This window comes from Periplaneta americana, chromosome 12, assembly GCF_040183065.1.
Source record: "Periplaneta americana isolate PAMFEO1 chromosome 12, P.americana_PAMFEO1_priV1, whole genome shotgun sequence".
Classification (NCBI taxonomy): Eukaryota; Metazoa; Arthropoda; class Insecta; order Blattodea; family Blattidae; genus Periplaneta; species Periplaneta americana.
Window position 1 is genome coordinate 172,668,160 of NC_091128.1, and position 24,335 is coordinate 172,692,494.

The following is a 24,335-nucleotide window of genomic DNA, read 5'->3' on the forward strand; positions in this document are numbered from 1 at the left end:
ATAGACAGAAACACACTCTGCCAGTTGCAATAATTTTTTTTAACTAAGACACTGGATCGGTGAAAATAGTGAGAAAATCTAAAAAAAAAAAATCGTTGATTGTTCCGGAAATAATTTAATGATCCACCCTTCATCTGTACTTTGTTCACCCCTGTGTCACTTTATCCCTAACATATGGGCCTGGGCAGTTTCAAGGGATTAGGTACAGATTGCAGCAAGTAAGATTTTGGAAATAGTCAACGTTTTTTCCTCCATTACTGTATTTCGTACAATAATGAAAATTAGCATCTGTAAAACACTATCACTTTGCTATTTGAAAAAAAAAAATATTTTTACGATTTAAAAAAGTTATATACATTTTTTTTTTTCAAAATTCAGTTCCCTGTGCAGTGATGATGCGTTTCCCACATAACTAAAAACTATCCAACATTCTGTGATGAAATTTTTTGTGTGTATTTATGCATGTCATATCTACAGTATGATGCAAGATCATTTCTCTACCTTTGATAGATTGTCTGATAAAAAATAAATTAATTTAAAAAAATGGTCAATTATCAGTGTTTTCTTCTAACACAAAATAAAAAAAAAATATTATTTATTAAGGGATGTAGTTGAAAGAGCATGATATTGTAAACATGAGTTTCAGCAATAAAATAAAAGAGAGAGAACATAAAAAAGTTAACAAGTTTATGAGCTATGAGGGAAACGCTTCATCACTGCACAGTGAACTACTACTATTTTGAATCTTGAAAAAAAATATATATATAAATAATTTTTTTTAATCCTAAAATTATTTTTTTTTCATATAGCGGAAGGACAGTGTTTTATACATACCGATTTTCATTATTGTACAAGATACAATAATGGAGGGAAAAAGTGTTGAATATTTCCAAAAATTTTACTGCTGTAAGCTGTACCTAATCTTTTAAGGTGAATAGATATTGGTAAGTGCGTGTTTTTATTTATAGATCGCGCTCTCAACTTTCTGTTTTTCGGCTCAATTTAATCTCAAAATACTCTAGACTCGTAAATAAAGTTTTTTTTTCAAATGTTGTCAACATTTTTCATACATAGAAGGTCATAAATATGTTAAAAATAAACCATCAATTGTAGTTGTAATGGTGAAAAAACTAAGAATTAAAAACTAAATATCTTTTTCTCGAAAACTTGTTTTCACAAAAAGAAAAAAAAAAAAGAGTACCTCAAGTTACTTATCAATTTATTAAGAATGGAGGACAGTTTTAAAGGGAAAGTAATTTCAATTATGAATATTAGAACAATAGTTATAATAAGGAGAAGTGTGCACAAATGTGCATTAGTTTTGGGCTCTGCTGTATTCCAGCAGCGATTTTCTCTTTAAACACTCGCTGAAGTGGCATCTTGCACATGGTTTGTCACACAGTTTACACACGCATTCCGGTGATGGGTCATGATATAATGTTAATTAATAGAATAAAAATTAATAACTTAACAATTTTGAAAGTACTGCAAGCTCTGCAATTGAAAGTTTAGTACCATCGAAATCTCGCAAGATATGAAGAAGATCGACCTAAGTAAGTACATGTAGTTGTACCAATAGCATCGTAAACTACAGGAAATAATATAACAAACTGTGAACATAGCCTTGTTAATGTTTATAATAAATAAAATCAGTTCCATTTTATTTTATTTAATATTTTCATTCACATTACACAACTAGTTAGGTAATAGCAGTATCATTACCTAACTAGTCATGTATTGAATGTGTTTACAACATTTTTATTAGTGATGTAAAGTCGACATTACATAATCAAAGTGGATAAATGAAGACATCAGAGCCATAGTGGGCCAAGCACCATTTATTAAAAACGGAGAAAGCAAGGGTTGAAGTTAAGTGAATACCATAGTTTAATCAAGATTGACATATCATTTAGTTTTAATGTGTATACTTTATATTACTTGCTATATGTTTCCATTGAATTATGGCAATAACTTCATTTTAATCCTTGTTTTCTACGGTTTCAGTAAATGGCGCTTCGCCCACTTTGCTTCTGAACCCTTCAAATATAGTTTTAATTTTGACTAAGTCTATTGTAATTTTGTATTATTTAATGACTAAGCTTAACGAAACTAAGAGTTGCGAACCTCAGTAATTGAATAATATACTACAATTATTATTAGTTTTAAGGGAGATATGAAGGTTAAATTCATAATAAAAATTAGATGTAGTTTTTATCGAGGTACATTATCGTAAAAGTAGGAAAAACAACACACATTTCGGCAGTTTCAGTTCGGCTATTATTGCTGTCTGCAGATATTTGTTTGCTACCGTGTTCTGCTTCACTTACGATGTCTGTGCCCTGGGGGGACCATGACAGTATTTTGCTCAGTTGGAAGGAATTATGCGCCATTTTACTGTTTCCGCGGAGTCCTTAACCTTTATGGATGTGGGCTACGACCACAACAAACAGGTTTTATTGCATGGCGCGGTGCTTACGCAACAGTTTGGCCTCGTCCGGACTCACTTGGATATTAACTCAAGACCCCTACAAAGGCTGAGCGGCGTGACAACAGCTGTGATCGCTCTCTACAGTGCTACTTTCTGCTTTTGTGTAGTCGCTTGTTTTTTTATAGTCTCTTTCAATCTAGATCATATCGAGACTGTCTGTAGTTTACTTTATTTATTTATTTATTTATTTATTTATTTATTTATTTATTTATTTATTTATTTCAAATATACAGAATAAAGAAATATAATTACAAAACAAACAAAGAGAAATACAAATAAAATAATACAAGCAATATAAAAAGAAGATACAGTAGTATTAACAAAATTTGAGACCGAATGAGCAGCGCTCGTGCTCGGTCGCAGTTCAGATATAATATTAATATAAAAAATAATAATATAAATAAATAAGTAAAATAAAATAGGAACTAAAATATAATTACAGCGGCAATGGACTTATATAATATAATATTAACACTATAGAAGAATAATATCGCACGTGAAAAGTAGGACTAATATATATTTCAAAATTATAGAATACAAATATAATATAGGTTGATTAAATGTTGAGAATGTTTGTTTTTGTTGTACTGTATCTATTATTTCGTGGTAATTAAGATCCATTCCGGCATTCGCCTTTACTTAACTGAAAACTAGTCATATTCAGTCGAGAAAAACCACGGAAAAAACCTCTATCAGATAGGCTGGCATCGGGGATCGAACCCGGAACCTCTCGAATGCAAGTCCAGTGCGTGACCACTGAGATATCTCGTAGTCTCTTGTTGTTGTAAAATAAAAGGGAAGAAATATGATTAGAAATAGCTCGTAAGGCGGGCAAGAATTCTTCGTTAACGATGACCAAGTCTTACAGTACACACAGCAAAATAAAAATAAAAAAAATTGGAACGAAGTACTATACTCACAGCTCTTCCAGATTCCACAGATTTGCGAAAGCCTTCGGGTGGATGTAACGGATCCGGTTCTTGGTCAAGTCTCTGCAAGCACAGATAAACCATGTTCACCACCAACGTAATTCTGATAGGAATTTACCTCTCTTACTTGCATCTCAGTGACAACACACGAAGAAGACTGAGAGTACATAGCAACCAGCATAGGTCGGTCAAATTTTGATAAAAGACAGAAGGAAAGCGAATATTTCTTGTGTTATAACAATAAAATTATTTGGTCAGTACAAACAGAAAATCCAAACTTCGTCTTACTGCACAACTTGCATCTATAACATCCACTATTCTAGTAGAAACTTCAGCTCCACTGTACTATTTGTGACCTGTTACTATCACTTATACAATTACTACACCTGTACTATTACTGATATTGTTACTACCATCAGTATAAGTGTTTTATTATATCTCTGCCGGTGACTGACCGTTTACTTTCAAGTGTCTTCTCTTGGTCGTGGACGTCAGAGTACTAAAAGCACAACAAAATATATCTGGTTGTCTTCATTCCAATGCTCTGGTCATTCTTAGACTGAATGTAAGGTAAGAGTTCATACTTTTTTTTCCATAAATTAGTACAACCTTTTGCTATCTCTCTTCCCAGTCATCGCAAACTGTGACGTTCCACAGAGGCAGAGATATAATATGAGATCTATGCTACTATAGTAGGGAGCAGGAATATTGGCGGATGGAGGTATACCCCTTCATATTAACCCAACCCACGTTCCACCCCTACTTTAGCTGTAAACGTTCTTCGAAGGGTCGCTTCCGAAACATCTTTCACTCCTCGCTACGTAACCTAAAGTCTGTAACATCGAAATAGTGTTTACATATAAACACTGTCTGTGTGTCAGTATTTAGTGTAATTTCTGTGCGCAGCATTATAATTATTTCATTAAACAACAGCACATGTGAACACTTCATTTGTTATAATACAAACTACTGGCATACAATAGGCCTATGCGACATGATTTTATAACTACTATACTGATATCGAATAGCATTTGTATTTTTAGGTGAATGAACTAAGAAAATCAGTTGAATTCATATCTTCCAAGTTCGACAGTATTAGAGAGGAATTGGCGCACACAAGACATGAACTCAACTCCACGCAGGAGGAGATGAAGAGGCTAGTGCAAGAAAATGACTATCTCAAACAGGAAGTGAGTGATCTGCAGCAGTACACACGCAGAGACAATATAATGCTATTTGGAGTTCCGGAGATCGATGATCGATTGACCAAATATCGGAAGTCATAGGCGGTAGAGAATTGGTGCAACATGATGTAAGCGTAGCACATCGCATACCATCCAGGCCAGGGAAGACGCGTCCTATTGTCATCCGCTTCACGAAGAGTAGAAGTCGTGATGAATGGCTCCAGCTGTTCAGAAATGAGGCCAAAAATGATGGCAGCGGTCCTGGGATTGCGACAAAGAAAGTCAACAGGGACCTTCCGGCAGGAAGAATCACAGCAGGTGACCAACTGACAGCAGTGACCAGAGACCTTTTGAACAAAACAAGGGTTGCAAGAAAAGATGAAGCCAGTCCCGTGAGTAAAATCACTGGTGTTGACGATGTAAATAATTTGTAAATAGTATTGTGTCGGTACCCAGGTTTTATTTTGTACAATACAATTGACTTAACAATGGCTAGTAATACTATATTAAATGAAATCCATCAGTGCAAATTTAATAATAATAATAATAATAATAATAATAATAATAATAATAATAATAATAGTAATAATAATAATAATAAAATAATAACAATGGTTTTTAACGATTTACTTCACTGCAATGAGTATATTGCCAATATACTATCAGATCTGAAAATATTTCACTTCTCTTAATAACCAGAATTTCAATCATATTACGAAAATTTTAATTTGTTGTATTAATTAAACTTTTTTTAAGTATTCGTAAACACTATAAATAATTCCTTTCACTTGGCTCTGCGTATCCGCTCCCTTTCTAGACATGTCGCTCAACTAGGCACAGAAGCAATTCCACTGTTAGTATTGAAAATTACTGTTTGAATATGTGCACAGTGAACAGACAACGATTGGCTTGCAAGCAACTACACCCGAACGCATCGACACGCTGCCAGTCAGTCATCCCAATGGACAGGTCAGAAGAGAGGGGGTGGTACGTGCAAAAATGTGCTAAGTACGACCCGCCAATATCTTTGCTCCCTACTATAATACTCCTGTTACTGCCACCTGTATAATATTGCTGCTACCTCCACAAGTTTAGATTTAGATTTAGATTTAGATTTATTTAATAATAACATATACATAAAAACGTTACATTAAAATACCCCGAAAGAGCAAAGCTCGTGTTCGGGGACAGTTCCGTTACATAGATATACATACTTTGTAGACAAAATACTTAAGAAAGAAGGTCACATAAAGATGATGATAAAATTAGTAAATAATAATACTAGTAATAACTGAGTGAAAAAAGAGACGATGTCGAGATTGCTGGATTAATATTAAATTATTATTAGTAGTATAATTACTACAGGTCATGTTGATATAGTAACCAAGATAAAATAGAAAAATACACTTAGGATAGAAATAAACTTGTTTTACAATACATGGTACATAATATATATACAGGGAAGTCTGTCATATAAATTTTTTAATTCTGGATCTGAAAATTTCATTGCTTAAAGTAGTCAATTCTGGATGAAATTTTATTATCGAATTATAGAGACGTGGCCCATAATTTGTACTGTGTAGTAAAGCAGCAGATGTGAAATATTTAGGTTCATCTAATTTAAGAATTTCATTTCGTCTTGTATTATGATCATATGGCTGAGCTACAAATTTCATTCTATTTTTTTGATAGAATTTCATTAAAGAGTATTTATAAATTTGGTCAATTCTAAAAACATTCAATTCGGAATGGATCAAATTTGTTGGATAATCCAGTCGCCTTTCCAAACAAATTTTGATTATACGTTTTTGCAACATAATTAGAGGAAAAAGAGCAGCTTTTGTAAGGCCCCCCGCATCCAGTTATACCATATTGGATAACAGATTCAACTATAGCCAAATAAACCAAACGTAATACATGAGTAGGCAAGTAATGGCGAAGGTTTACAAATTTGTCAATTGTTTTACGTATCCTGTTACATAAAAAGGTGATTTGTCTACCCCATTTCAAGTGCTGATCAACAATAATTCCCAAGTATTTCACATCTACATACTCTTTCAGGCAAGGGCATTTACAGGTTGTAGAGACTTTACAAAATGAGTTGTGGATAAGTATATATAATTTATTTCAAGAAATAGTCTGCCCAGGCATCCTGGGTTGCCAAAAACACAGAATAACACACATATAAGAATAGTAATGATTACAGTAAGATAGATGAGCCAAATTGAAATGTGAACTAGGAGCTTAAGTTTAAGAAATAATAAATTTGTACATATATTTGTAACAATCACACACTAACGAATAGAAAGGGGGGGGGGGTATTATGATATTCCGTATAAATGATTTTTCAGAATTGCCACAGACCCTTTAATGGTTGAAGTAATTATTTTTGGAATGATGTCATGGATTCCAAATGTTTTGATAGTGTTTACAGTTGATCGTGGGATGGTGCCCCTCGCTCCGATCATTAAACCATGTACTTCCCAGGTGCCTTCCATCTGATATTTTTCTCGAAAATACGGAATAGTAGGCTCATAAATTTGTTGTTTTTCTTTGTTGACCTCGGATGGTTGGGTCTGGCTCATCTCAAATCTAACAGTTGGGTCCAGTATAAAGCCTTTACTATTAGTCTTGTCTAGAGCCACGATGTCCGCTCTTCTAATTCCGCCGCCTTCAGACGCAACGCAGTGCATCTCTTCATGGACCTCGAAGGATTTGTTTCTAAGGGCGTGTGCTATTAGTTTTCGGATGTTATGATGGCGTGAATTTCTCAGGAGTTCTCCATGCTGACAGGATCCTAGGACGTGTGCTAAGGTTTCAATCTCGTTGCAGTATCTGCAACGGAAACCGTCCAAGGATCTCCCATGAAGACTTCTCACTGGTGCTACGTTAGCATTCATCTTAATTGCGTCCCGCCATTCAGAGGAAGATAGACCCTCCTTAGAAAAAATCCATTTATTTCCGGGAGTATATTCTTGAAATAAAATAACACCTTTTCCTTTATGTGGAAGCGCACACCATTTGTCGTACTCTTGTTTCCTAAGATTTTGTCGTAGTTTATGGACATTGATTTTACTTATATCCAGATCTTCAGGTGGAATTTTTAACTTCCTGGAACATACTTTTTTTTCTGCTGCTATGTTCCTTGTAGAAACGACAAGAGGATTCGAGGTTCTCAATAATGTGTTGCAAATATTGAGATGCTGTAAATATGCTTCCCATTGAGCTTTGAAAAGGCTGAGACCCTTATATTTACGTTCGGTGTACTATTTCTGTTAACTGATACCTGCATTACTAACACTCCACTTACTGCCACTTGTACTATTACTGCTGCAGTTACTCTCCCTTGTACTATTACTGCTCTTGTTACTGCCACTTATAATCAGGGACGTCGCTGGGGGGGTGCGAAAGGGTGCGCAAGCACCCCATAAAAAATCGGAGCACCCCTTTCCACACCCCAAAGGTAGTTTATTAACAAAATACTTACTTACTTACTTACTTTCTTACTTACTTACTTACTTACTTACTTACTTACTTACTGGCTTTTAAGGAACCCGGAGGTTCATTGCCGCCCTCACATAAGCCCGCCATTGGTCCCAATCCTGAGCAAGATTAATCCAGTCTCTACCATCATATCCCACCTCCCTCAAATCCATTTTAATATTATCTTCCCACCTACGTCTCGGCCTCCCCAAAGGTCTTTTTCCCTCCGGCCTCCCAACTAACACTCTATATGCATTTCTGGATTCGCCCATACGTGCTACATGTCCTGCCCATCTCAAACGTCTGGATTTTATGTTCCTAATTATGTCAGCCATGTACCAAATCTTATAACCTTTTTCCTTTGCTGTGGTCGTGCCGGAGAATCAGTCCCATTCCGAGGCTTACTGTTAGGTTTCGTAACAAGCTGTTTTTTTTACAGTGATATAAATTATTTTGCAGAACAAAAACAAACAAACAATTCATTGGATGTGTAAAAACTACGTCCCTTAGTGTATCGTAATGGATGTGATGAGCAGTAATAGTAATAATAATAATAATAATAATAATAATTATTATTATTATTATTATTATTATTTTTATTTATTTATTTATTTATTTATTTATTATTTATTATTAATATTTGTGTGCTGAACAACAGCCAGAGGCCAATTATAGTTCAGCACAATACACAAACAGAAGATACAAAGGTGCAAAAACAAATAAATAATATCTTAAATAAACAAAACCGTTCATAAATAAAATTGATAACAAGAACAGTAAATACTAATAATCAAAACGAAACTATACCTTAAAAGGATCTAAATTGTGCCCATGCAAATTGGCATATTTTATGCATCTACAGACTGGAGAAAGTGATTTTGAATTTCTGTTATAAAAATTTTTTTGAAATCTTAAACCTTTTGTAGAAATACGAAGGCTGATGTTGTTTATGATAGACTCACAATCAATATCACCAATAATAATAATAATAATAATAATAATAATAATAATAATAATAATAATAATAGCAATAATACATAATAATAATACATACTAATAATAATAATAATAATAATAATAATAATAATAATAATGATAATAATAATAATAATAATAATAATAATAATAATAATAATAATAATAATAATAATTCCTTATTTATAATGGCAGAGTTAAGACCATAGGGCCTTCTCTTACACTCTACATATTACATAGTAATAATAATAAACAGATGTATAGTATGCGCGCAAGTGCATGAGAGAACATTTTGGATTTTTTATGCACCCCATTTTTAAATCTCGCACCCCATCCGCACTCCCCTTGCTCTGATCCTGGCGACGTCACTGCTTATAATATACTACTGTTCTTGTTACTGCCACTTGTACTACTGCTATTCTTGTCACTACCATTTGTATTATTACAGTGTTACTAATAAACCGTGTATAGTTTTTATACGAGACTTATCCAGAGTTGAAACAGAAAACGTTACCAATGAACCGTGAATAAGCTATGGACGTATAAACAGCCTGTAACTATACAATGGGAATTGCTTTGCAGTAGTTATATACACGAAACCCCTTGTTTAAACGTTGTATATAGAGAAAAAATGGCCGCCCGTCTAACAGCTGTTCGTATCGACTGTCATTTTATGATGATGTTTACCTTGTAACCACAGAAGAACAAACCAAAGATCATAGAATTATTAGAATAATGTTGCTGTAGCTTGTACTCTTTGACCAAAATGTAGTGTGGTAATCGATTGGAGCCAGTTGTACTATCGATATTTAACACGCCACACTAGAGCACTCTACCGGATCCAGTAGAGAACCTCAGATATTCTATTACCTTTCGTAACGAAGTAATGACGAAACTATGACGTAGCTGTGTAACAATTATACTGTTTTACACGACGTATGTACTGATTATTAGTAAGGAATTTACACACGACTTATAAACGAGCTATTCATTGTGTAAGTATAAGACAGTTAAACGTTTGTATATAGAGTTTTTATTAGTAAGACTGTTATTATCTAGTTACTGCCACTTGTACGATTACTGCTTTAGTTACTATTACTTGCACTAGTACCACTTCTGCCACTGTCCCCTGTACTAATAATACTTCTGTTACTACCACCTTTGTTATAATTACTTCTGTTACTACCACCTGTACTATATTCCTCTTATTGTAGTAACTCTATTCCTATTCCTGCTACTATTACGTATAGCATTATTGCTTCTTCTGTGGTTCTATTAATACGTCTGCTTTTACAAGGGTATTATTACTTCTTGTACTATTGATACTATGCGTGTAATAGAACTATTGATACTATTATTTCGTGATATCACAGGACAGTCTCCATCACGGATATAAAGTCCCACTATAGCTGAATAACTTTATCGTTGTTATGAAGCAATAAATAAAGTCTTACTGCTCTTCAGATGAAAATAGGGTTTTATTTTTTGATAGTCTGACAGTATCACTGTATGACCCCTCCTGATATATGGTTTAATAAAGTGAGGATTTTAAGCTTATGAACTCTGGAACTTCATAAACTTGCATTAGCTCGGCGAACTTATGAAGTTTCGCGACATGTCCAGGTTTCATATGGAGGTATAAAAGTTAAGGGTCGTCGCAGCTGTCGTGTTTCTCAGAGTGACGTGTCCCTGTTATGTTTACTCACAATGCTTGAAGCGCTTTCAGGTTGGCCAGCGTGAATTCTCCAATAGTTTCGATGGTGTTGTCTTCCAGTATTCTGAAACAGTGAGGCGATGTGTTTTACGAGCATGAAGTAAGAATCCGTATGATTTTATTGGGTTCATTTCATCTGCACAATTGAGCATGTCTTGTGGTATTTAATGCAATTAGATTTTATATACATAGCGGTTGAGAATATTCAGATTCCCTTCTCAAAATATTAACCACAAATATTTTAATGAAGTGGAAGCTCGTCCCAGAATACCGAAGACAGTATAAATTAAATTAAATCAAAATTAATTGAAATAAATGAATTTAAAATAAGTTAAATTAAAATAAAACAAACAGAATTAAAATAAATGAAGATAAAATAAATGAGATGATATAATTTAAATTGAAATAAATTAAATTTAAATAGATAAATAAAATAAATGAAATTAAATTTAATTAAAGAAATAAATAACATAAAGAGATATTTAAAAAAATCCAATTCATTTAAAGAAATAAATAACATAAAAATTAAATAAATAAAATAAAATTCAATTAAAATGATAAATAACAAAAATAAAAGAAATTAAATTAAATTTAATTAAAAAATACATAACATTGAAATAAAATAAATTCAATTCAATTCAATTAAAGAAATAAATAGCATACAAATAAAATAAAATAAATTCAATTCAATTAAAGAAATAAATAACATAAACATTAAATAAATAAAATAAAATTCAATTAAAATGATAAATAACAAAAATAAAAGAAATTAAATTTAATTAAATTAAAAAATAAATAACATTGAAATAAAATAAATTCAATTCAATTCAATTAAAGAAATAAATAGCATAAAAATAAAAGAAATTAAATTAATTTCAATTAAAGAAACAAATAATATAAAAATAAATTAAATTAAATTAAATTAAATTAAATTAAACAAATAAATAACATAAAGATAAAATAAATGAAATAAAATTAATTTAAAATAATAAATAATATAAAAATAAAACAAATTAAATTCAATTCAATTAAAGAAATTAATAACATAAAATAAAAGAAACGAAATAAAATTCAATTAAAGAAATAAATAATATAAAAATAATATAACATAAATTAAATAAATACAATAAAATAAATGAAATTAATACAAAATAAATTAAATTAATATAAACTGAGCTATAAAATAAAATTAATTAATTTAAAATAAAGTAAATTAAATAAAAATTAAAATAAAATAATATAAATTAAAATAACTTAAATTAAATACATTATATTTAATTAAAATAAATTAAATTAGAATACATTATGCGAAGTCCAGTGCTCGGATTTTAGGAAGCTATTTTGTGAAATGCCGAAGTGGAGGGGGTGAAGATGTAGATCCGTTGTCCATTTCTTTTAGGACTCATCCCGACATTTGTCTTAGCGCGTTAGTAAATCTACAGTCAGGATGAGTTGTCTCAATTTAGGAGACAAGCCAATCGGCTGTGAGATGCCTCTGGTGCCAAGTCATAATCAGTGGGGGGAAATGAGAGGAGAAACATTTAAAAAGTACGCAAAAACTTGCCGTTGCAAGGGAGTTTACGACTGAGAAAAACTGAATATGTGAGCTACAAGCCTGTTGGGCACTTGTCCCACTCCGAGTTTCGCTGCTCCACTGAAGGAACTTTAGAAAATGTTGAAGGGGAAGCAATGTGAGATGTCGAGGCACGTTAAATAGAGATTGGAGCGAGACGGACCGAATGGAAAACCACGGGGCACGAAGTTTCATCTTACACTTCTGTTTCCATGGTACCACGGGCAAAGTCAGAGTAAACCTATCAGGTCAAAAGTTGCAATTTTTCTCAATTGTACCTCGTAACTAGAAAATTACTAATTTATCTCTACTTAAAGCGTCCGATTTTTGTGACGCACATACGTATGAAAGAAACTAGTGTTAATAAACTGAAAAAATAGAGACCATTACAATTACATAAGTTGTTTTCAGAAAAACAATAACTGTTGAGCTCTAGAAAGTGTTTTGGAATTGAATGTCACAATAAAATTGACTGGAAATATAAAGAAGAAACGTGGACATTATATCAGTTCATCATAATAATTATATCGTGAGATTTTGTTGGACCAATCTGTGTAACAAAGTGAAAACATACTAGACATGACAGTTCAAATTTCAGTGTGTAGTATCATTGGCTGTGTGTTAGCTTCCTCTACACTTACAACTGCTTCAACTCGGGCAGGTCCGGGAAGATCTTGCCTTTGAGGGTAAGGTTGTTTCTCGTCATGTCCCTGCAAAAAAGCAGAAATTGTAAGCTTTTAGTGTAGTGTAAACATAGAGTATTGCGTGTTGGTTGCTTTTTAACATATATAAGTATTGTACTTTTAAACGCCTAGAGTTCATATTAATCATTGACTTTTTTCATTCTGTTCAGTCTGTCAAGTAAATTTGTCTAATTTCTAATCAAAACACAGTTTTTCAGTAACCATCCGTTTTATCTAAACTGTAACTTCATTTGGTTGCCTTTCCTAATGTTTCAGCAACGTTATATTGAATTTTCTGTTATTTCTGCCACGATCGCATGAAGCTATGTTAAATACAACGGAAATAAAAAAAAATGACTGTACAAGAAACAAACGAAAAGTGTTAAATAATGCAAATAATAATTATTAAGCTTGGAGGTTATTCTCATAATTTATTTAATGACGTTCTCTAACCATAGCATGACATATTAATGACATTTTTTTTCCATTTCCAGAACACTGCCAATATCATCTATATGCAGATGACCTTCACTCTCGTCCTGATACTCTTAATGAAAGCATATCGAGTCTCAATGATGATCTTTTGTCAATCTATAATTTGCCAGAAAATTTGGGTTAAATCTGAATCCAGATAAAACCCAAGCTATTCTCTTAGGCCAACATAGACTGTTATTCTTTATTAATATGAACATCCTTCAGTCTGTCTTTGTCATGAACCCAATCATTCCTTTCAGTGCTACTGTAAAAAAACCTCGGCATCTATTTCAACTCCAATATGAACTTGAATACGCAAATCAGATATATCTAGAAAAGTTTTCTCTATCATGCATTCTTTGAAACGCCAGAAAAATTTCCTTCCTAATAAACTCAAAGAAATCCTAGTACAGACCCTTGTGGTGCCCCACTTTGTCAACTAAACGTTTAACGTGTTCATAATGTCTGCGTTCGTTTTATTTTCAATATCCGCCGACATGATCATATCTCGTAATATTTCTGGCTCCGCTTGCAAGATAGACGTTTGTACATCCTCTTTGCCTGCGATATCGAACTATACATAATTCCACACCCAACTACCTTGCCTCTAGCTTCATATCATAATTGCAATACTCGTTTAAAGCACGTGTTGCTAACAATATCACATTGTCAGACATCTCTTTACTCAAGTTCTTTCTCAATAGCCATGACCCGCTCCTGGAATTCGCTGCCACTGGACATCAGGGGTAGTCTTAGTACTCAGTTCTTTAAAACTAAGTTATTTAGAAATATTTTAATACACAAAATTAGATTTTTGCAGCCACAGTTTTTTTAGTATATATTTATTACTTTATTGTTTCTAATAACTCTGATTTATAGGCAATTGTCACTGTTTCAATATAATTCATACCGATTTTAAAAATTATACTCTTTCTTTAATTTTGTGACTGCATTCATATGTATTCAATCTTTTTCCTTATGTTAATACTTGTATATGTATTTTTATATATCTGCCTCCAACCTGATTGAGTGTTAGAGAAGGCCTGATGGCCTTAACTCTGTCAGGCAAAATAAAAACTATTATTATTATTATTATTATTATTATTATTATTATTATTATTATTATTATTATTAAGAAAGAAATAAAAATAGGTTGCAGCCGCCAAATTACTCTTCAAGGAACGACCACTCATATAAATTGAGGGAAAGAAGACAGAGGACGGACACTGGAAAGTTTTCTTTTCCCAATCGTACTATCAGGGACTGGAATGCTTTACCTGCAGACTTACTAAGGGCTTTACCAACAACCAAAAATGCATTTAAAAATAGGCTTAAGGACCTTACTAATAGACGGTAATTATACACAGTATTTAAAGGGTGTAAATGATATGTTGTTATTGAAGTGTTGTATCAGTGAAGAATTATGTTGTGTCAGTGAAGTGTGTTGTATCAGTGAAGAAGTATGTCGTGTCAGTGAAGTGTGCTGTGTAAGTGAAACGTGTTCCTGTCAGTGAAGCTTTATAGTTTACAGTGGCAGTGCATTATATTTGAACAGTGAAATGTTTTTGAAGTGTCAGTGAAATCAGGATAGAATCAGTGAAATGTGTCGTAGTTCCAGTGCAGTGAGTGAGTTGACAGAGAAATGAGTGTAATGTTGAAAGGTACTTGTGCAGATATGAACATATACTCGTGAGTTTTAGTTCGATCTTAGTTTTAAGATACAAACTAGAATATTTCAAATGTTATTTTAAGTGATCGTTTCATTTAATTTAGTATATTCCCTGTTGTTGTTATTATTATTATTATTATTATTATTATTATTATTATTAATAATTATTAGTATTATCATTAATTGTATTTTTAATTAATAAGTTTATTATTGTCATTATTGAGTGTAATTAGTTACCACTGCCACCGGGTATATACCCATTGCAGTGTGAATAAATACATACATACACATACATACATTATTATTAAAAGTACATTATTCCCCCATAAGGGTATACATAAATATACTTGGAATTCTCCAGATGGATTGACACACAACCAAATAGATCACATCTTGATAGATAAACGAATACATACTATTACAATAGACATTCGATCCTTCAGAGGGGCAGACTGTGATTCTGACCATAATTTTGTTATTGGAGAATTAATAGAAAGACTGCCAGTAGCCAAGCGAGTAGAGCAACAAGTTAATATTAGGAGATTCATTATTCCGAAATTAAAAGATGAGAAAACGAAGCAACACTATCAAGTCGAAATTTCAAATAGGTTCGCCACTTTAGGAAGTTCCGATGAAGTTGAGGAGGAATTAGATATTAATAGCGTGTGAAAAAGTATCAGAGATAATATCAAAATTGCAGCTGAGCAGAGCATAAGCTATTATGAAAGAAAGAAAAAGACACCATGGTTTGACGAATATTGTTGCATCGTAGTTGGAAGAAGGAAACAGGCAAAATTGAAATTTGTAAGGGATCGAATCTGTTTTTTCTCCTTTCGTTGCTTACGTTTCTTCAATGGGGTTAATTAATACAGGGACATCATTTTATTTTTAATAACATTTCTAATATTAACCTGGCTATACCTTTGGTTTAAAGGTTGTGAACCGGAAACACCGTTTGCTATCCTCTTCAACGACTGGAGTTCGATGATACTGGCGTAAGATACAAACAAATCACTTTAGTAGATATAGGAGGGATGAAAAGTAGTTCATCCATATACGTAAAGTAGGAAATATCGCGATTTTGAGTTTGATAATTTTCATTAGGTTTTTGTTTAATCAAAATACAGTAAAGTATTAACAATAAGTGTGTTTACTCTCGAACTGAGCTGTCCATTCGGACGTATTCATTATGCAGTGTATATTATACTGTCTACAGCACATTAGCGTACAATATAGAGAATGAAGTTAAATTGAAAAATAATCATAATATGGATATTTAAACACATTTTTGAAAATGATGGCCGTTCATTTCTATACAGGTTTCAGTTCTCTTTTGCATATTATCGCACATAGACTATTATACCTAATTCCAATTACCAGTTTCGTCTTTCGTACTAGTAACTCATGTTGAAATAATTGTGTACCTAATCTATAAAAGAGTACCTTACGTATTGTAAATTCAAACTTCACTTCTGCCCGATCTGAAAAGATAAAATTATTCAGACATCCTATTTACTGTCCGTCCAAATGGTTTTGTCGCAGGGTCGTAGAAAGGGGGGAAATCACGTGACAGTTAATTACTTAACGAGGTCCTTTTATTTAAGTTATTTTAAACAGTTTTATAATATTACGTAGACGTCCAATTCCTAACAGTAATTAATGTTTTCAGAAAAGAGCTAAAATAGCCCAGCCACAAAGGGACGGGCAGAAGTGGGTGGGGGAAACCGGGATGCGACATAGGCAAACGGACGACAGTACCTGTGCGAGAATATGATTCAATATTGAAAGCGAACATATTTCTGGAACGCATTATACTCATTAACTCAGTACTGTTCGTGTTTACTATGACCGTAAGGCGACTTTGACTGTATACGCTTGGTTCCGTGTGAAGAACGGTTGGATGTTTACTAGTAGAGGGGGTGGGAGTGAAGTACATTCAAAAACTAAGGTACAATAAAAATTGAAGTAAAAATAAAATGATGTCCCTGTACTATGATAATGTGAAAACCATTTTTACCTGTCTATCATGTGTTTCTAATCATCATTGACTAATTCCAGTACGCTTAAAATAGTGTCCATTTTAGTCTGAATCTGAAATCTCCTGAGGATGCATTTTGAGCTCCGGGATGGGAACGTTTCCCTTCCTCCGTCATCCTCTGAACTGATCTCTGTACAGAGGTCTCTGACATAATAGAAAACAAATTAGGAAATGAGAAGGGTCAGAAAATTCAACAAACTTAAGCATATTTGGTGTCCTCGAAATAAAAGAGAATCTCCGACTGACGCGCTCGTCTGTACGTTTTTGTTGCTAGGTAACCCATGTGGAGACTTACCTTCAGCTCCAACTGACAGCAGACGCTTACATAGCAGGACGACGAGTCTCCAACTAAGATAGCAAGGACATGACGGTGACATCGCACAAACATCAATGCCCCAGGCGGGATTCGAACCCACGGTCAGGGTCTCAGCTCAGCATGAAGGCTATGCTACAAAGGTTGCGTAACATCGGCTGGCTGTAGTACTTAGATTGACATTGACATATCACCGAAAGAAGGGCGTGTGTTCGATCCCATTCGGGCTCTAGGAAACTTCCCGTGTTACAGAGTTCACAAAAAGGTCAAGATCCTGAGATACATCACTTGGAAAAATTTCCATGTTTACCCACTTCTGTTACCCAGGTAATTGATGACTGGTGGGCGTGGCAGCGTCTTGACTGCGTGTTTCGAAATCCGACTTCTACTCAAATAAATGGGGCAATATAAATGATGCACGAAACATTTTACACAGCATTACATGTTCGATTCCTAAATGCCCGTGGCGAGTTTACGAAGATCAGACGTCATTTCATATTATCATAGTCATAATTAACTCTATTGAAGAAACGTAAACAACGAAAGGAGAAGAAACAGATTCGATCCCTTACAAATTTCAATTTTGCCTGTTTCCTTCTTCCAACTACGATGCAACAATATTCGTCAAACAACGGTTTCTTTTTCTTTCTTTCATAATAGCTTATGCTCTGCTCAGCTGCAATTTTGATATTATCTCTGATACTTTTTCACACGCTATTAATATCTAATTCCTCCTCAACTTCGTCGGAACTTTCTAAAGTGGCAAACCTATTTGAAATTTCGACATGATAATGTTGCTTCGTTTTCTCATCTTTTAATTTCGGAATATTGAATCTCCTAATATTAACTTGTTGCTCTACTCGCTTGGCTACTGACAGTCTTTCTATTAATTCTCCAATTACAAAATTATGGCCAGAATCACAGTCTGCCCCTCTGAAGAATAGAATGTCTATTGTAATAGTATGTATTCGTTTATCTATCAAGATGTGATCTATTTAGGCTAATACAGTTATACAGTGTGTTCAAGAATTCGCGCATACGTACTACGTAGTGTGAATTGGGCGTAAAAATGGAGACAAAAGTGTTAATGACAAAATTTGGTCCAAAGAATGTTTAATGTGGCAACACTGTATTTTGCAAATAAATGTTACTCCAGTGATCATTGCTCAAGTTATCCATACGCTACTTTAAAACTAAATCCATGGTTCAAACCCTGGGCCATATATGTCATATTTCTCAATTTCGCTCTGATTACGTATTGAAACAACTTCCAAAATGTGTCTTCTTTTAGTACATTCAGAAAACCGCCACTGTACTAGGTAAGCCTTGTGCTTGACTATGCTGTCAATTCATAAATAATTACGGACAATTTTAATATGTCAAAGAACCGCGCAAAAAGATCGAATTATTCACGATTTCGAATTAAAAACGTTCGAATTTTGTAAGTTCGACTGTACTGGGTGTTCATTTCAAAGTGTGTCATGACGTCACTGTTGTGAGTCAGTGATTTGAAACGAGTTTCAGCTTTTATGTCAGAGAAGTGCCTATTAATCAAGGCGTTCAATCTGAACTTGAGAACGTGTACGGTATAACTTGAACGTCGTAGCAACAGATGGCGGTATATAAAGTCTGTGTGCTACATAACCTCTTTCGAACTGTGTTTTGCGCGGGCAAGTCGTACGCAGGGTATTTGTTATCATCGGTTGCGTACGGCAACATTCCACAACACAAATCAAATGCTCCGTGTCCATGTTGACAGTGGAAGTTAATGTCAACAAATACTGTACGTAAGTAATCGTCTTAACCATCTCACCCATATTCCGACAGTAAGAAAAAACTCACCTCAGTACGTGTTTCCAAACTGTTCACATTCCTGCCACTACCGGCGTTACCGTACGTATCGGTAAGTATTCTTCAGAATGAACGCCGTACTTGCTAGGCAACTTCTCTGGCACATAAGTAATACACCTCTGTGGAAGTGTAGGAAGATTGAATTCTCTAGGCTCATCGACTAGCCACATGACGTCATACAGCGAGTCATGACACGCTTTGAACTGAACTCGCAGTACTTATATTGAAATAAACACTCTGTGCTGAAATAGTTTGCAACTTACAGCCAAGTGAGGTTGAGATATTGGAAGGTGTCAAGATCGATGTCGGAGATACAGTTGTCCTGGAGCACGAGCCAGGATAGATGGGGCAGATCCTGCAGGACTCCAGGACGCAGCTCCGTCAGGCTGTTCTTCGACAAAAATCTGTAAATACAAAAATTACTGCAGTGACGACTGCACTAGGACGATGGAACACATTTCGAATCGATAAACTTTAGTCTTAACAATTTCGTCGTTATCCAAGCAACCTGCAAGTCAGAGAACTCATTGGCGAATCACTAATGTCAGTGGACGTTATTGCTGCTATACAGGGTATATCAAAACATAAGGAGAATCGTTATGGAGGTCATAGAAGATCTGATTTGCTGCAAAACATGTTAATACCGTTTTTCTGAATCCATCCCCGTTTTCGAGTTGCACTATGATAAGCGTCCCTATGATAGTTACAGGGCAAAATTGCCTAATTCCGTGGTACTGCTAATTCCGTGATACTGCTAATTCCGTGGTACTGCTAATTTCGCGGTACTGCTAATTCCGTGGTACTGCTAATTCCGTGGTACTGCTAATTCCGTGATACTGCTAATTCCGTGGAACTGCTAATTCCGTGATACTGCTAATTCCGTGGTACTGCTAATTCCGTGGTACTGCTAATTCCGTGATACTGCTAATTCCGTAGTACTGCTAATTCCGTGATACTGCTAATTCCGTGATACTGCCAATTCCGTAGTACTGCTAATTCCGTGATACTGCTAATTCCGTGGTACTGCTAATTCCGTGATACTGCTAATTCCGTAGTACTGCTAATTCCGTGATACTGCTAATTCCGTGATACTGCTAATTCCGTGATACTGCCAATTCCGTGGTACTGCCAATTCCGTGATACTGCTAATTCCGTGATACTGCTAATTCCGTGGTACTGCTAATTCCGTGGTACTGCTAATTCCGTGATACTGCTAATTCCGTGGTACTGCTAATTCCGTGATACTGCTAATTCCGTGATAATGCCAATTCCGTGGTACTGCTAATTCCGTGATACTGCTAATTCCGTGGTACTGCCAATTCCGTGGTACTGCCAATTCCGTGGTACTGCTAATTCCGTGGTACTGCTAATTCCGTGGTACTGCTAATTCCGTGATACTGCTAATTCCGTGATACTGCTAATTCCGTGATACTGCCAATTCCGTGGTACTGCCAATTCCGTGATACTGCCAATTCCGTGGTACTGCTAATTCCGTGATACGTTTTTTCACTGAATGTCATGGGGTTGAATATCTTGCTAAGAAGTTCACCGATGTCTCAAAAGTAGGCGAAAGATGCACTTTATCGAGAAAGATGTCTGGCGCTATGGTCGAACGTCAAAGCTTTGACTGACATTCAGTTTAAAAAAAAGGTATTACGGGATTAGTGGTATCACGGAAATAGGCAACTTTACCCTACACTATGAACCCAAATGTCATTTTATTTCAATAAAATTGCTCTGTTATAATAAATGTACCGTATTTTTACAGTCTTCAACTTGTGATCAGGGATGGCCCTGTTTCTTGGCCGACGCGGTGTCCAGACTTGACACCAATGAATTTATATTTATGGGGCTTCATAAAGGCACATGTGTACAGTTCTGGGATATCAAATAAAGATGATATTGTTGCAAGAAGTCACGAGCTGCAGAGGAGATAAGATAGCAAGAAATGTAGAACTTGCAACACGAGAGTAGACTTGTGCGTATGTGAGAGTGGGACACATTTTCAGCATCTGCTGCGATGGACTTTAATGATATACGAGTCGTTAATGTTTATTCAAAAAATAAAGTGAATAATGTGCAAGTGAAACTACGAAGGAGAGGATGCCGCATTGAATGCAGCAGTGCTGACATCCTCTCCTTCGTAGTTTCACTTGCACATTGTTCACTTTATTTTGTTTTCTATCTTTCATTTTAGTTTTTATCGCCATTGTACGGCCAATGACTCCGGTCAAGTGCCACTGCATTGAATAAAAAACTTGTTTACTCAAGTACTAACTATGATTATTTAGCGAAATTAAATACCAAATGGTTCCATAGAGTATGACATTCATAGGAAAGTTTATCGAAAAAATTGTATTGTATTAACATATTTTTCAGGTCCTCCATTACGTCCTTAGCGATTGACCTTATATTTTGATACACCCTGTGTATTAGTGTTTAAAGCAGGCGTCTCCAAAACCGTACTCGCGAGTAAGCCCCTGAACGGAACCGAAGCCAGTACGTAATGAGCGCGCTCCGCCTCACCCATCCCCACCTGTTCTGTACTCAATGTTTATGCGCAAACGAAGAGCAGTGGCGGACTGCCATTATCATTGTGTTGGTCGGAGTGTTCCACCGTTTCACAATGTCTTCTAATCTTGGACGTAGTACATTCAAGGATGAAGAGGAAGAGAAATTTTTTGTGTTAGTGGGGAGAATGTGAAATGCTTAATTTCTTCGAAAATTCTTAAGGTGTGTTAAAATTCAACATGCGACGACAATACTCGACTCTTCACAAAGAATATCATATAATTACAGACATGTTGGACATGTGAAAATAATTTATTTTGGGGCTATCTGTATAACTGTTGGTTATACATAATAATCAGCATATTACAATACGTTTACACTCAGTTCCTCATGACATACTTATAGTTTTTTGTTTAATTTTAGGTGAAATGCTTAAGCCTACAAATATTTTGATGAATATAAAACAAGAAAATACAAACACAAATCATACACGTGTTCTCAGTCTTAAACAAAAAAAGCTTCTTGCTAACTATGTTCTAGCTTGGAATATTGGAAAATCAATGAAGCCCTTTACAGAAGCGTCATTTGTAAAATCGTGCATACAGGACGTTACTAAAATACTGTGTCCAGAACAAAGTCAAAGTTTAAGAAAATTAAATTGTTTCCAATTACAGTTCAGAGAAGGAATTTCAAGATTGTAAATGTAATTGAATCTGAAGTCGAAACCACAATTAACCAGTTTGTAGCTTGCTCACTTGCATTGGACGAAAGCACAGATAGAAATGTCAAAGCTCACCTAGCCATTTTCATCCGAGGAGTTAATGAACATTTTACTGTGTCTGAATGTCTTCTAGATGTAATTACAAAATACAACTGGAGAAGAACTTTTCCAGGCACTGAAAGGCGCCATAGAACAGAAGAGGTTGAATTTGCAATGGCTTGTGTCAATAGCAACAGACGGGGCTCCAGCTTCATAGTATGTCAAAATAATATACAAACGTATATTTCTTATTCTTTTGATGATATTATTTGTAAACATAAGCAGACCGTTGCCGCGATCCCCCACTGACCGCTCCCATCTGTTGAGGTACGAGTCTCTTCCCCTTCTCTAGTCTTACAGCACACTGTGTTCGACGGGCAGCATCGAGAGCGCGAATGACGATACGCTTTTTGGAGACATCTGGTTTAAAGTATTGTTAAGGGTTAAAGAATCTATAAATATATTCTTGAAACCAATCATTGATATGTTGTTTCATATTCTCCGGTGTACTGTAGCCTACTTCCTTCATGGCGGAGGTTATCTTGTGACATGATACAGTTAAGAGGGTATTCACCTGCTTGAGTGATGGATTATGTAACATAGGACTATACTTACAGACGTCGGAGGGTGCGCTGTCCTTTGAACATGCCGTTGGGAATGTCTGAGATCTGGTTCCACCCTAAGTGTCTGTGTGGACAAAGAAAAAAAGCTTCAACCACTCTATACAAGAGTTTTTGATAAAAATATGCATCTGTTAAAGCGGGAATTCAGTCCTAAAACATTGAAAGAATTTAGATTATTCATTAGTATACCGTGCTAATTGGGAATCTGGGATCGAGAGAGTTATCCGACTTTAGTTAATAGAAATAGAATTCTGTTGCAACAGGATAATACGAGCAACCACGGAAAACATCCAGGAATTTGAAGGAATCTAACTGCTACCCTACCCGGCATATATCCCTGTTTCAAGCCATAACCAACTTCCTGCGCGGAAGAAATTCCCAAAACATTGAATCCGCTGAAATAGGTATCACCGAATTCTTCCCATCAAAAACCAGAAACTGGTGCCGTCGTGGGATAACAAACCTTGCTGAAAGTTGCTCAATGTCATAGAATATAATGGTCTTTACTTTGAAGATTAGATTAATTTCATGTCACAATACATCCAACTAAAATTTTAGTCCAAAACCAAGCCCGGGTTTCCATGCACTATCAAATCTTAAAACATGCATGCATTCATGAACTATCGTATGACAGAACGTGCACCATGAAGTGAAAAATATGTAAAAATATGCACTATCAAAATCGAGTTCTACATTGTGTTACATTCTTATGTTATTTTCAACAAATTATTTTAACTAGTTTCTCAACAATTTCTTCACTTAAGCTCATGCGTTTATCTGTAGCACATTCTTGAACACAGAAAATGATCTTATCGATTCATAGAGTCATTCTACCTAAGAGCCAACTGGCTAGTCTCTGATATTGAGACAACTCATCCTGCCTAAGGTTTTTCCGTGGTTTTCCTAAGGCGCTAAGACAAATGTCGGGATGAGCCCTAAAAGAAATGGGCCACGGACCTGCACTCATATCCCCATTAATCTCTCTAATTACTCTAAATTAATTAATAATTACATCTCTCCCCTCTCTTCGTAATTGAGCCACCATAAAGCCAAATGGCTGGTCTCTA

At 34.8% G+C, this 24,335-nt stretch overlaps 1 protein-coding gene across 4 annotated transcripts in view; it reads right to left on the reverse strand.

The window, feature by feature from the left end:
* The window catches only part of LOC138711198 (relaxin receptor 1-like), a 125,016-nt gene that overhangs the window by 34,335 nt on the left and 66,346 nt on the right, over window positions 1-24,335 (reverse strand). For all 4 annotated transcript variants that reach the window (XM_069842571.1, XM_069842570.1, XM_069842569.1 and 1 more), the window contains exons 6-10: window positions 23,261-23,332; window positions 19,638-19,778; window positions 12,988-13,056; window positions 10,766-10,837; window positions 3,409-3,480 (exon numbers count right to left, since the gene is read on the reverse strand). In XM_069842571.1, coding sequence (XP_069698672.1) covers window positions 3,409-3,480; window positions 10,766-10,837; window positions 12,988-13,056; window positions 19,638-19,778; window positions 23,261-23,332 — 426 coding nt within the window. The remainder of the gene's footprint in view (window positions 1-3,408; window positions 3,481-10,765; window positions 10,838-12,987; window positions 13,057-19,637; window positions 19,779-23,260; window positions 23,333-24,335) is intronic.